Source organism: Cyprinodon variegatus, unplaced genomic scaffold (genome assembly GCF_000732505.1).
Source record: "Cyprinodon variegatus isolate N-32 unplaced genomic scaffold, C_variegatus-1.0 Scaffold242, whole genome shotgun sequence".
Taxonomy (NCBI): domain Eukaryota; kingdom Metazoa; phylum Chordata; class Actinopteri; order Cyprinodontiformes; family Cyprinodontidae; genus Cyprinodon; species Cyprinodon variegatus.
Window position 1 is genome coordinate 183,428 of NW_015150695.1, and position 14,951 is coordinate 198,378.

The window sequence follows — 14,951 nt, forward strand, 5'->3', positions numbered from 1 at the left end:
TCTGCCCTCACCTGTTTTCAATCCCCTCGTTAGCCCTCTCTTTGTCTCTGTCCCCTTTAAAAGCCTCCCTCTTCAGTTCCTGTTTGCAGGATCCTCGTCTAACATCTGTCTGCATACCTCGTCTCTCCCTGGTTCCTAGAGTTTGGTTTTCCCCTGATGTCTCCCTGGTTCTGGGTCGTCTGTTATTTCTGTTGGATTTTTGATTCCTGCCTCAGTTCTTGTAAACCTCATTAAACCCACCTAAATTCACCTCTGCCTACTTGCCTCTGCATTTGGGTCCTCCAAACCAACACCAAATCCTGACAAAACCAACCGGAGGGGTTTCAGAGAGGACTGGTTGAGGTTAATGTAAAGGTATTTGCAGTAGTCAATTTATTTGGTTTATAATAAAAGCAGGAATAGCTGTCTCAAGGCTTTATTTTGGGAGAAACAGTTTTTTTTACCAGCTGCCTAAAATGATAAAAAAAACAATGAACTGCTCCAACCTGGGAATCAAATTCATAATAACTGTCCATTTTAAAACTTAAATTAAAAACTGTTTGCTTTCTATGAGATCCCAAGGAGCTCAAATCACCAGGAAGATAACTATTAACTATTATGACTAAACAAGATCCCCTCTTTCTTTTTATAATTGAAATTCAAGGTACTAAAGTCTTTTATATCTTTAACACAAAAAAACATGGGTTTATTAAGAGGATTGTCTTATTTTATTGACTTTTATATCTAACTGCCATCAGCATAACAACAAAAAAGGATATTGTGCTTTCTTATGTAAGGGACCTAGAACAGCTTCCTGTGGAACCCCATAAATTAGAGGAGAATTCAGAATGTGCCAACTTAACAATGGTTAAATAAAATTTTTGATATTTCAATGCAGTACCACGTATACCGACTAGGTGCTGCAAACAGTGTAAAAAAAAAAAAAAAAAACATAATTTACAGGACGGCCAAACAAGAACAGCATATTTAGCTGAATCATTTGCCAAAAATGTTTTATAAAAACTCTGGCTTGGGCAGATTCTGTGCTGTGGTGTTATAAGATATTATATGTAGAAAAATATTGTTTTCCTGAATTCTAATGCATTGTTCAACCTATTTTCTAATATTTCATCTGCTGATAATGTTGTTTGAGGTTTCATCACAGTCAGTTTACTTATTTGCAGCATATATTTAAATGCATAATTTTATGATTCAGCCAGTAATTTATAAGACATTAATTCTTATCACCTTTATTTTTGGGGTGAGACACTAGATTGTTAACCTAAAAAAAGATCTAAATAATTTATGTAAAATCCATGAATGTTAGAAATTGTAGCAGCTACTCTTATATAGTAGCAGCAAAAAATACACATGATTTAAATTACTTTGGATAGAATGGGATAATGGGGGCAATGAGTGTTCAGGAATAAAAACCATCATCAGCTATGGTTTCTAGTAAAAGTGACTGACACAAAAAGCCAGCTGTGAGAACACTTTGTTCATGTAAAAAAGCTTTTTTTGAATTCTTTTTGAAAGCTATCAATGTTTTCTTTTTTTATAAACGGAGGATAACTTACAATATAATGGCTTTATTTCATTGAAAAATATAAGAGCATGATTGAGAATACACTTGGTCATGTTTATTCAAAAGATATTTTCAAATGTCATATTTATCTATTCTGTCTTGAAGATTTTGGGGGAGGTTACAAGAACAGAGGGATAATTCTTCTCTATGTGAACATCTGGTCTGGGGGAAAAGATTAATTCACTTTGTTGTATGTGAATAGTAGGAAAGCTATGCAGTAAGAATTGACGGGTGCATTTAGCCAAGGTGAAATATATAAGAAAAACAAGTTCACATCCTGCAGTCTTTTTGGACTACTAAAATATATTCTGTACTTACTTAAAATCTAAATTACATAAAGGTTTTGAATTCTCATGGTTATTACCTGGATGGTAGAGTAAAGAGATTGTCCATACATCTTCTTGAAGTTTGCTCTGATGTCCAACATATCCACCTCACTCCTTGACACCATTATTCTCATCAGGGTGCCATCATCAGTTCCAGCTCGCTTCATATAGAATATAACCAAAAGAGATAGGCAATATTAAGATAGGTACATTTATTTAAAATGTATTTATGTTTATTTGGTTTAGTAGATTAGATGCAATACTTAAAGAAAAACAGTCCTTTTTCGAAATTTGTTATACATCATTTACTATTTTTCTTTTCCTTAAAGGAATAAGGTAATAAGGCTGTTTCTGATCTTAACAAACTTGAATTAAGCAATTCCCACTTTTATTGAAACACAAATAAAAATGTCATGCCATACCCAAGCCTCTTTGTGCATAACACTTCCTATTAAATGGGAGAAATACCCCATGACTCCAAACTGCACAGAGTAAGTGCAGGGAGACTTGAGAAAGATGTCGATTCCTCATCTTTCTGTTAAAATATAACGTGTTCTTGATTAGTATTTAAATGATTTGTATAATTAATTCTCTCCTAATCAGACTGTTGTTGTAAATTCTTAGACACATTAGGATCCAACCCTTGATTTGTCGAAGGTTTGACAGCAACAGTCTGATTAAGAAATTAATAAAGCAACCAACGTTCAAATACATAGCATCCAATGAGATTGAGACAGCCAGGTCAAGAATAATTCAAAAGATTAAAAGAAAGTAAAACAACCTGGATATAAAATGTATGGATGTCAAGGAAAATATAAGACTTTGCACATCCCTGGATGCTTGAAACTATTTGCAAATGTTCTGTCTTGTGGATAAAAATGTGTCTATTCCAGAATGATCCATAACTAATATCTGTGAATAATGCATGTATTATGTTACGCTCCCTTTGAAAATGAGATGTTTTTGTATAAATAAAGGTTTATATATAAAACTAGAGCTAATAAAATACACTTCTAGACTGTCTTGTGGAGAGTTGAAATGAAGGTTGACCAGCAATGAGAAGGAAAAAAAAAACATTTTTACTGTTTGATTTGCAACTGGTCCTTCAGTTTGCAGTCAGAAAATAGGGAGCAAGTGGGAGTTATATTTTGTTGTTTCTGTGTGTAACAGCGGTACCTACCCTCATTGATTTATAGAGACTCTCAGCAAAAAAGCCAGGGACATTTCTGATACATTTTACTGCAGAATAAATATGACAAAGAGACAGAATTTTAAAAAGAATCAGGATAAAATTTTGTTAAAGTGTCAAGATGATTATGTTGCTTAAATATGTAAAATCAAGAGGGAATGTTTATTTTTGTTAATGCATCTAAACCGACAGAAATAGCGCATGTTACCAACGGCGAGAAGTAAGTCCTCCAGATTCCCTGTGGTCTCTCCTTTAATGCTGTCCTCAATGTCAGAGCCAGAGAGCTTCTTGTACTCATCAAACACTAGTAAAAGACACACTGTCAGTTTAATGTTGCTGCTGAAACATTCAAAATCAGTGAAGCAGTGAAGTCGTTTTAAATCTACTTGTATATATATTTTTTTGTGATTTTCATTAATTTCACATTTTATATGCGTCTCTGCTTCCACACCTGAATCAAATGGCTGCATCACCTCCTCTGCATGCAGTCACATCCTACAGAGCCCTGCTAATTACCTCATTATTTGACTCAGGTGTGTTGATGCTGAGACACATCTAAAATGAGCAGAACACCGAACCTCCAAGGCAATTTATTTGTATAGTACAATACAATTCAAAATGCTTTACATAAATTAAATAATAAAAGGGAATGAAAATAAAAGCAGAATAAAGGCAAGCAATGATAAAAAAAAAAAAAAAAAAACATTTTAAGGATAAAAACATTTTAGAAACAGGTAATAAAGTAAAAAAAAAAAATCAGTTGGATCACAACCTTAGACTACCTTAAACTTTTTTTAGTGCGTCTGCAGTTAAAAAAAATATCTGCCCCAGTGGAGAGCATGTGAGGTTGAGAATGTTGTTTATCTCGCATTATTACACTTGCTTAATCTATGTGCTATTGCTGACTTCTGGATACTTCAAACTAATCTACAGTTTTTTTTGTTTTTTTTTTTTCTGTCAAATTCTAATGCTGTGATCAATTGGTAAATGGCCTGTACACCAAGTGCTTTTCTCAAGTCAGGAGCCTTGACCAAAACGCTTTACTCTACATTCAGTCATTCACCCATTGATGCAAACACTGATGGTGGCAAACTACATTGTAGCCACAGCTGCCCTGGGGCTCACTGACAATAGCGGGCTGCAGTACACCGGCACCACTGGGCCCCCTGACCACCATCAACAGGCAGCGCAGGTGAAGTGTCTTACCCAAAGACACAACGACACTGAAAGCCAGAGCTGATGCAGGGCAACCTCCTGCATCCGACGCCACTGTCGCCTACAACATCCCATCAAAGCTAACACTCACCTTTCAGGAGATGCTCTGAGCTCCTGTTGCCAAGAATTGTGATGAATTTTTCCTCATCTGTGCCAAACTTGCCCTCGCCAGCAGCATACAGGTCCTGTAATGGCAGAACACACTCATGTTTTCACACATAGGCAGCCACCTGGCAGAGCCGGTGTGACAGCACTAATAACGGGCTTTGCATTGATGTAAAACACCTGATAATATAAGTATTTCAGTGTCTTCTCTGCTGTTACAAACTCTTAGCCGTAGGTTCATTTCTCTGCAGCATAATGCTAGGTTTACTATCTTCATCTCATCTCAAGTCACATTTTATAATATAGAAAGGAGGATATACTAAGATCATATAATGAACACAATGAATCTTCTAGTGTTCTTGTTAGGTTGCATGGTTTGGTTAGAAAAAGTATGTGTTTTTGCAGATACATTGTGAAAAGGTTTTATACGTTAGATCCCAATTCACAGCTCAATATCAAAACTGAAAAATTACTTTTAAACAAGATGTTCTCTCAGTGAAAGTTAATCATATGTCACTTCAACAGTGGCAGCTCAATATATGAATCCTGCTGAAGTAAATCTTGGCCTTTAGCCTCTCTACACCTCAGAGAACAACATGTTGACAAAGAGGATTATGGAATTTAAATTAATCTCTAATTTGGTATGCTGGCCATTGAACTGCTGCTTAGTAAATGCCTCTGCTTTCTCTCCTTTTCAAAGTTGTTTATGCTGCCTGTTTACAGATGTCAAAACTGTCACTAAATAATGCTGAGATGTTTCTGAATTTCCCAGTAGGTCAGAGGAGTCTGCTATTGAAACTTGTGTTGTCATAGGGCTTAATAACTTTCTGTTATCTGAGTAGTTAGGTGGGAATGTCGTACAAAGTCAAACTATATTGAATTATTATGCAGCTGATTGTGTTCACAACTAATCTTCTTTAAAAATGCAAGAACAGGTGCAGTTATGGAATATGATGTCTACCCTGCATCACCAGAATCAGAACTAAACAGGGAGAAGTAGCATTCAGTTTTCATGCTTAAATTATCTGAAACAAAAACATTTTTATACATGTTTTTTGCTGCTGTGGAGGAAGTTTGCCACCTAGGTTTTTTGTTTTCAGTTTATTGATGTCTGCACACAGGCTTGCTTATTTGCATTTCTTGTATCATGCTGCAACTTCAGGTTAAACAGATTGAGATCTGGTGTTTATTGGCTAATTGCAAGACTAATTATTGTCTTATTTAACTTTTCTGTTAAATTTGGCGTTGTCTTTGGCCCTCTAACACTTTGTCCAGTTTATGTCCTGGTTTGGGTCAAAGTTCTGTGGTCTGACAGATGGTCCTGCAGTTTAATGAAGAATTAATTATGTACAGATGGTTCTGTAATCAAGTCAATGACTGCAGGGCGCTCAGGTCCAGTGGATGCAGAACAAGCCTAAAGCATCATCCCTCCACCATTCTTCTTGATAACTGATATTATGTTTTTGCTGATGAGCTGTTTGTACCAGAAATCTTTTGGTTTATTTAGATGCAACTTTTTACACCTAAGACCCTCTAGTTTTATAGTTTTCCTCAGTAGGTCATGTTCATTCTTTCCCAAATTCTCCTGCCAGAATCCTTAAAATTCAATTGCTAGCTGAGGCCTGTGAAATGGAGCTCTTGGTTTTGCAGCACTTTCTTTAAGCATCGTATAACCTGAGCAAAGAGCTTAGTGTTGATTTGCTGAAACATTTGTCTCTGGGAAGACTGGCACTAAAAAGTTTTGCACTCATCAAAAGCCTGCAAAACTGATGTGTTATGGAAACATTAAAACACACAAGCACTAAAAAACAAAAGGAAAAGAAAAACGCTGAAAAAAAAATGCTGCTTGCAAGCATTTTTTTGTTGCAAGCACGTTGCAAAAAAAAAAATTTGCTTCTCTAAAAGTTGAATTTTTTACATTAAACTGCAAAATTTCTGCCTTTGTAGAGGCAATTAGCCTGATGAATAGATCCTTAAATATCTCATTCACATTTTTTTTTTATTGTAATGTACATGTTGTTTTGGTCTTGTGTTTTAGATAATGCAAATGAAAACATTTTGTACATAAAAATGTTTTGAAAGCTTTATTTGTCTTTTATAATGAACAGAAAAATCAATAATCAAAAAATACCTAGGTTTTTAGAATATTTTCGGCATTGATTTGCATGTTCTCCTTGAGCATGCGTGGGTTTTCTCCGGGTGCTCCAGCTTCCTCCCACAGTCAAAAAACATGACTGTTAGGTTAATCGGCTTCCCTAAATTTCCCCTTAGGTGTGAGTGCATGCTTGAAAGGTTGTTTGTCATGTTTGTCTCTGTGTTGCCCTGTGATGGACTGGCAACCTGTCCAGGGTGTACCCCGCTTCACGCCCGTAGACAGCTGGAGATATGCACAGCACACCTCGCGACACCACTCGGGATAAAGCGTGTCAGAAAATGGATGGATGGATGATATTGTTTGGATTTTTTTTTTTTTACCTTGGCGTCTTTTTCAATTTTGTCCTCTTCTACTCCCTCCTCCCGGCTCCCCTTTGCACATAAACAAAGGTGGAAAAAGGGACAGGCAGGTGCAGAAGCAGATAGGCACAGTGACAAACAGAAGGGAAAAGTAGGTTAGCGTGGATAAGCTTAGAGTGACGTTTGAACTTTAGTAACCCAGAAAGACTAAATTATTCTGAGAGGGCCTCAGAACCATGGAATTACTTTACTGTCACTGGTTAAAAAAACACATATACACAGACAGCGAGTCACCTCTCAACTTCATACTTAACGCTTTCATGACTGTAATGAAATCAGCAGGGACACTCATTATAATGACAGGAAAGTCCTCCAAGCAATTTCCGCTTTCTACCTGCAGCAGGATCACCAGGAGTCTACCGTAGCTCCCTCCAGTGTCACTGCTGATATCCTTCTCCAGTTTGTTTCCAAACTCTGGAAGAAAAATAAGAAAATGAACCAAACAAGGCTAAGACTCATAGCTCCATATCTTTGCTTATGGAGGCAGTTAATAGTGAACTGTTCTCCAATCTGCAGGACAGCTAAAAGGAGAATGATTGGATTAATTGATTAGCAGTAATTAGGATCAGAGCCAACTCTGATTTTAGGCATCATAATTGTATCTCCTTTCACGTGTTTATTCTAATAGGACTGTAGTAAAGATGTAAAAGAAAAAAGATGATGCAAGACATTAAAATCTGAGGTTTTACTGTGCAAGAGGAGAAAGCCTTCTTTAACTAAACGCAGTCACACTTGAAATCCTATTAAACTCCAACCTACTTGAACCTACCTAAATGTCATCTAAAGTTGATAAAAACATTTTTTTAATCAAATTAAAAAACTGTTTACCAGTCTATCATGGAGGTTCTCAAATATCCTAATTTTCTGAAGGTTTGATATATCACATGACTGCAGTCACACTCATTTTTCTCTGCTCTGGTCTGCCTCATTACTTCACCTTTTTTGTAGACTTTGATGATTTCCTTAATCTGTTCACCAGTCCTGGAAGCCAAGATCTCAATCAGAACTTCATCGTCAGTCCCTGCACCCTGGGAACCAAACAGAGTGATTATGTGCTGGAGCTCAGTATATAACAAGACAGATGTGCTACAGACAACTCAATTGCATTTTCTAACAGCCTTTAGAGGGTTGTAAAGAGGGTAAATGTCTGATCAGAAAATTAAACCAGTTTCATCTATAGTTTTTTTATGTAAAAAAAATAAACAAAAAAAAGCTTTAACATTTATGTTGTATATAAAAAGAGATTAGGATGTGGCTGTGAAAAAAAACGAGCTCAACCTCTGACCCTGAATAGTTGTGAGGCAGCTAGAGGGAGAAATAAAAAAGCAGTCAGGGCATAAACATGACACCTTATGATGGATGAATTTCATTGTCTAAAACTAGTGCCATATCAAACCTCAAACCTTTAATCATTTGCAAATCTAAATATACCAAAGAAATGAATGTTGCTTCAATGAAAAAATAGGACTTACCCAAATGTGTCAGCAGAATGTTTGGGTTTTTTTGTCTTTTTTTGTAAATCATGTTTTCCATCTTGTGACCGGGCCATTGCCCTTTCAGAAGTAAATAATAATGGCATACTGTTTATTTCCGATGGTAGATTATTATTATAATCATAAGAAATAATCTAAAGATTTAGCTTTTGTGTAGTATGTAGTGTTTTGTTTTTATGATTGTTAATCCTTTATGATTTTGCTGCAATTTAATTCATCATGCTCAGATGGACATAAATGTGTAAAGTTACTCATTTAATGTGTTGGGCTGGACTTCCTTTTATGGAAGAGATATGTTTGACTTAGACTTAAACAAACTTTTTTTCATTTTGTATACACCAAGTGTATACAAAACAAAATTTCATTGGTTAAGCTTATAACAGTGAAATAAGCAGCTTACTGAACAACAGCGAAATGAACATTACTATTGCGAAATAAATACTGTGCAAAGGTCAGTATAACATTAAGTTGTGTCCAGTTGTCCAAAATAATGTTGTGAGTGTGATGCAGAGTCCAGTTTAGAGTTTAACAGTTCAACAGGCTGATGGCAGCAGGAAAAAAGCTGTTCCAGAACCTGCTGGCCAGCAGCGGATTCTGCAAAGCCTCTTTCAAGAGGGCAGCAGGGAGAACAGTCTTAATGTCTGTACAGATAACAGTTGTGAAGTCTTGGGCTAACATTTCTTGTCAAATAGCACTATTTAAACAAAATTAACTGAATTAAAGGGCATTGAATTCAATTTGATACGATCATAGGAACATCTGAATTACGCTCATTTTGATGTTGTGTTTATGAGTGATCAGTCTCCAACTTTATTGTAACATAAACCAATAATTACTACAGTGGCGGATATGAAACAGGTATATAGTTATTTGAATTCTAAAATTCTGTTTTTTGTTAGTTTTTGGTTTATACATTATTTAAGAAAATAGCATTATACTTACAGAGTAAGTTGATTGCTGTTGTGGTGTTTGTATTTAGAACTTTCAAAGATTAAAAAAGGAAATTTGCTACCCTTAACTGAAAAAGCGTAATGTTGACACACAACATTTAGCAAATGGTGGCAATAATAAACATTTTTTTTTATTCAAAATAAAAACAGATCTATTTTTGCATAAAGAGCTCTCAGATTTCAGTCTGCAACATGGTAACTTCAAGTTTCATTGAAGAGATTATATTGTTTAATAGGATATGTAAATTAATACCATATTAATAAAGCAAAAGCTATAAATGTCCAAAGCTATAAATGTATAAATGTCCAATTAGTTTTTATTGATGACATTATATCTGTGGAGATTTCCACTGGTGTTTAGAGCTTTGCATGATTCTGGATGGTTGAGAATAAATTTTAAAGGGTTAAGATTCCTGAACTGGCCGGCATGTTTGTAGCAATTATTTTCATATTCTTAACAGGCTAACATTCCTAAATTTTTGAGAACATTAACTACATTCTGGAAGTCTTGTCATCTTACATATCTTGGCATTTTTATTTACCACCAAACAGTATTTTGCTTAGTTCTTTGTTTCCTTAATGCATTTCAAAGAATTTATTCTTGTATACTTCCTTAGAAAAAGGTCAGGACATTTTCTCACCATTTTCAGAGAAACTCTTTTACCTATTAAAGTATCTCATTTCTGACTTTCGACCTACTCAATCATAAGGAAAGGATTAATTAGTTTAAATAACCTTGTGTCTACATAAATCAGACAACTTATCAAACAGACCATTTTAAACAGATTCTTTGGGAATTGTGTTACACAACATATTACGAAAACCCATAGTTGATCAAGATAACACATAGTGACACAATAAAGATTTGGACACAAAATAGGTGATTCAGAAAGTGGTGAAAATCTGGTAATTCCCCCATTTTATACTTTATAACAATGGAGAACTTTTGATCAGAACCACTAAATAATAAGAACATTTTCTTTCTTTGAGAGCAAAGAGTAAATCAGAAATGTGAAAAGGCTGTTTCACTTTTTATCATCTAAAAAGTATCATTACTGGTCAGCTGGATTGTAAAGACAGCAAATGCTAAACTATTCTGGAATTTCAACCTTTAGGGAAGGTTGCTATACACTTTCCATCTCTTGGCTTTTCCCCTCAGAATTATAGCTCATGTTTAAACATTTATGAACTAAATTACTGCAGCAGCACATCTGCAACAGTATTTCTTCTGTGGGAGAGAGAGCAGCTGCAGCCAGACTACCGGTGAAGATGGAGATGTGAACCAATTTTCCCATTTATTAGTCAATGCATTATGAATGAGGTAAAGGTTTAGTTTGAAATCAAATTCCTTTTTAGAAAGAAAAGTTTTTTTATGAAGGAAAATAGCTGTACTATATTATAATTTTAATAAACACAGCATAGTTCTTTTCAAGATTTTATCAAAACTAAGGGTGGAACTACGCTGAAAAGGTTTAAACCCACATGGTCTGTGAAACAGATTTGCAGATGAAATAAGGACAAACTGAAGCATTTTTGAAAAAGTATTGTAAGTTACCTTTATAGCCTTGTGCAGCAGAGTTGCGTCATATAAGACTGGAGGCATCATCAATGCCACAATCAAGTCCTCAAACAGTCCTCCAATCTCAGATTTCAGGGCACTGACTAAGTCCTGCCGCCAAGGGATGAATAATAGCAAGAGGAATGGAATCATTAATAAATGTATTTGTATAGAAACATGCTCTCATAGTGTATTACTCACACTGACAGAATGATTGATACTGGTTGAAATAATCAGGTTAGCAGTCTAGACATAACTTGAAAAAAAGAGTACCCAGGTAATAAGTCCCCAATATGTGGAAAGACAGTAACATACATTTATCTCATCGCTAATATCAATATAAATATATATACATTTATATATATATATATATATATGCACATTTTTGTGTGGAAATAACAAGCTCAGTTTACTTAGAAATTTCGATAATTTTAAGAGCAAGACAGAAAGAAAGCAGAAGGAGATCATGACGAACGCCTTAAAACTTTAAAACCCTGCAAATGCATCAGTAAAACAAAAGAAGACTAGACAGCTTTAACTTTGTTTAAAGTCATACAATAAAAAAGAAGTTTTCAAACTAGATGTTAGACCTAGTTTCTAGATCATTTTAGAGAGAAGTTGAACTTTGAGGTTGAAAGAAGCTTCAATATCTGTTCTTTATGATGGTAATTACTGAAACAGCAATTTAGTCTGTTATATGTTATATAAAAGTTAAACAAGCCTCTGGCCAATAAGCTGAAAGATCGAGTTCCTTAGCAAAAAAAAAGAAAACAGCAAGAAATTATACATAAGAGACCCTGTCTTTTTTGTTAGCTGCCAGTTGTCATATTTTACATTTCTTAGAAGTGAAAAAAAATCCAAACTTATAGGAATTTTATTTTACTCTTCAAATTTTAATCATTTTTTTTCCCGAAGTGAACAGTTTATGGCATTTTTTTTATATCACACCAATTAAGGTGCTCAGCCTCGTCTTGATACAGTGCTGTAATAACCAACGATATTACAAAGAGTACTTTGCTATTTTCTCATGTATATTTTTTACTCTGCTCTGTTTTATCAATTTGTACTCGAGGCAGATATTATGTTTCCTAGAAAACCAATAATAACTTTCACAGGTGGTCATAAAACAAGTTGACAGTAAGATGGAACAAGAGGTATTAAAGCAGGATGTCCATGCTCCTTCATAATAAGCTGCACAGCTCTTTGTTCCATGGAGATTGCATTCCCTAAATGTGTTTTTACTCCAAAGTAATGGTCAGCAGGGCTTCAAACTTTCCTTCTAGACATCGGCAGGAGAATGATACTAGACAAAAATATTATTGGGGATATTATTTATTAATTAACCTTAGAGGGATTAACCTTAAATGTTTTCTGGGCTTTGGTTCTAAACATTAGATAAAGCGTGTTTTTTTGTTTCGTTTTAATTTATAATCTTCCTATTACGTGTTTTTATTTTCTTTACTATCAACACAATGGCAACACAAAGTGCACCAGTGTGGCTTTGAGCTCTAAAGCTGCTCAATGCTGTGTGCAGCTGGCTTTTTTTAAAGCCAATTGCACACAATTGCTCCAGGCAGCATGTGTCTCCATTTAATTTACATGGACAGAGTAGTTTATGCGAAATAAAAAAAAATAATAAAGAACCATGCACAAGTCAGGTTCATGCAGAGGTCTTTGAGTAAAACATTATCCCTATTTATTGGTTAGTGACAGCCAGTAGGCTGCAGTTTTCCATTTCATTTTCCATAACTCACCTTCCCATAGGCTTTTTTATAAGCTGCTTTTATCTGCTGGCGTTGATCATTGTTGCGGGCAGTCAGAACCATGAAAATGACATCTTCATCTGTACCTGTATCATAGTTTAAGAAATCAAATTTATTGGAAAATAATCACTGTATTTCTAAGGCAGGGTAAAATATACAGATGTCATCTAACTATGAAACATTGCACCAAAAATGCAAACTTTTTTGCACCCATTTTGGCAAGTGTGGCTAATTATTATTAGTTTTCTAACTTAATGTTTTGCTAAATTTTTATACGAAAAGGGTTTATGTGCTCAAATCTTAGAGGTAGTTGATAGAACTATTTCAATTTGAATAGTGACAGAGCTATCATTCTGAGCCAGAGGATTGATGGCTTTGGAGGAACAATTATCTACCCCAATTAAACTTAGACTCTTACCAATCAGTAAAAGGTTCCCATTCTAAGGCTTTACAGATATGATTATAATACAAATAATTAACCTTACACTATTACTTCATTACTTATTCAACAAAAGCCATTCAAGCAATCAGGTAGCTAATGCCATTTTTTACTCAGCCTCCTAATAAAACCACTGTAACAGCCGCTCATCAAATGCACTTGATTAAAGGCAAATATCATCATATTTTTGCATAAATATTAATATAATAAAACATAAATAAATCATAATCTCCCTTTGCATTGTTTTCCAAAACAGCTGACTAATTTAAAAAAAACACGCTCTGACAACAAAGACCTTTGTAGGACATAGGCTTTTTATCTTCATAAGACATTATTAAGTAAAATATAACAAACAGGTGAATTGCTGTTTAACATCACAAAGGGGCAGCAAGCAAATATAATTCACACAGAAAAGCGGGGTAAGGTCCATAGAAGGACAGATTTGTCAAGAGGGAAAAAAATAGATGCTCTTTTTTAGAAAAAGATTAGTGCCAGAGGTTCATCAACCAGAGGCATATTTCATGCCAAAACTATAGAGTAAATAGCCAAACCACAGACGCACCTGTACACGTTGTTTCTGATAAAGTTTATAGGATGAAAAAAATAAACTCTCACAGTAATTTAAAGTTTCATATTAACTTTGTCAGAACAAAACATCTACTGATGTACAAGTATTCTGCTGAATATACTATCAGTATTCAGCATTAGCTAAAATAATTTCTACACCTGAGCCAAATGAATGAACAAATGAATCTTTAACTGCAGCCTGATTATATCTCAGTAGAAGGAGAGGTCATTTTTGAAACAGTGATACAGGAATAAAATGTGTCCAAGCTCCCGATGTTTAGTTGTTTGATGTATAAACCCACACTTTTTATTAAACTGTCTCACAGTTTCATTGAGGCTACAAAATTGGCTGAATGGACTGGGTTGGAGTGGTATCTTCAGTAATTTATAAGGGGTGGGGTGTTAAGTACCTTATTTGTGTTGAACGAGACCACACCATTAAAAAAAAAAGCTTGTGGAACAACAATATGATCAATTCAGATCAAAGCATTGCCGTTGTACTTAATATAGACTTCAGCTGAATGATTTAAATGCAAAACGGCAGAATTAAAAACAATGATATGACCCCAACAGCCTGCCTCTGGGCTGTTCAGCTGTTGTTGGGCTGGCTGGCTGACTGCTGTTCTCTACTCTGCTCTGTTATGTGTAATTAGAGAGCAGATGCACCTCTCTCTGTTAATCATCATCATTTCTCTAAGTTTTTACTCTGCTTATTGATACCTTCTCTCTCAATCATTCTCTGCCAGGTTGTCTCCTTGCTTATATGAGTTCCACTCCAGTGGTTATATATAGCCAGCCCAAATTGATTCTCTTTGGCTTCTAACTCTGGTCATGACAAAGACTGCCTGTGCCTTCATTAATCTGTTCAGCCTGTTCAGTAACCAGTCTATTCAGTCGTTACCCACCTTTCTATTCTGCCTGCATACAGCCTGCCACCAGGCTGTTCAGTCATCATCCATCCACCCATGGCACTACACACCGCACCACTGTGCAGCCCTTTTCAGTCGTTAAACCTGCCACTAAGGCAGTTCAGTCGTCATCTCCCTGCTTGAAACCTGCCACCAGTCTGTTCAGTTCTCCCTGCTTAAAGCCTGCCACCAGTCTGTTCAGTTCTTCCTGGTTAAAGCCTGCCACCAGTCTGTTCAGTTCTTCCTGGTTAAAGCCTGCCACCAGTCTGTTCAGTTCTTCCTGCTTAAAGCCTGCCACCAGTCTGTTCAGTTCTTCCTGCTTAAAGCCTGCCACCAGTCTGTTCAGTTCTTCCTGCTTAA

General features: G+C 35.5%; 1 protein-coding gene across 1 annotated transcript in view; it reads right to left on the bottom strand.

The window, feature by feature from the left end:
• The window catches only part of anxa5 (annexin A5), a 21,764-nt gene that overhangs the window by 1,801 nt on the left and 5,012 nt on the right, over positions 1–14,951 (bottom strand). Inside the window, exons 4-12 of the mRNA XM_015381818.1 lie at positions 12,669–12,763; positions 10,912–11,025; positions 7,851–7,941; positions 7,248–7,327; positions 6,875–6,925; positions 4,386–4,479; positions 3,288–3,383; positions 3,071–3,129; positions 1,929–2,051 (exon numbers count right to left, since the gene is read on the bottom strand). Coding sequence (XP_015237304.1) covers positions 1,929–2,051; positions 3,071–3,129; positions 3,288–3,383; positions 4,386–4,479; positions 6,875–6,925; positions 7,248–7,327; positions 7,851–7,941; positions 10,912–11,025; positions 12,669–12,763 — 803 coding nt within the window. The remainder of the gene's footprint in view (positions 1–1,928; positions 2,052–3,070; positions 3,130–3,287; positions 3,384–4,385; positions 4,480–6,874; positions 6,926–7,247; positions 7,328–7,850; positions 7,942–10,911; positions 11,026–12,668; positions 12,764–14,951) is intronic.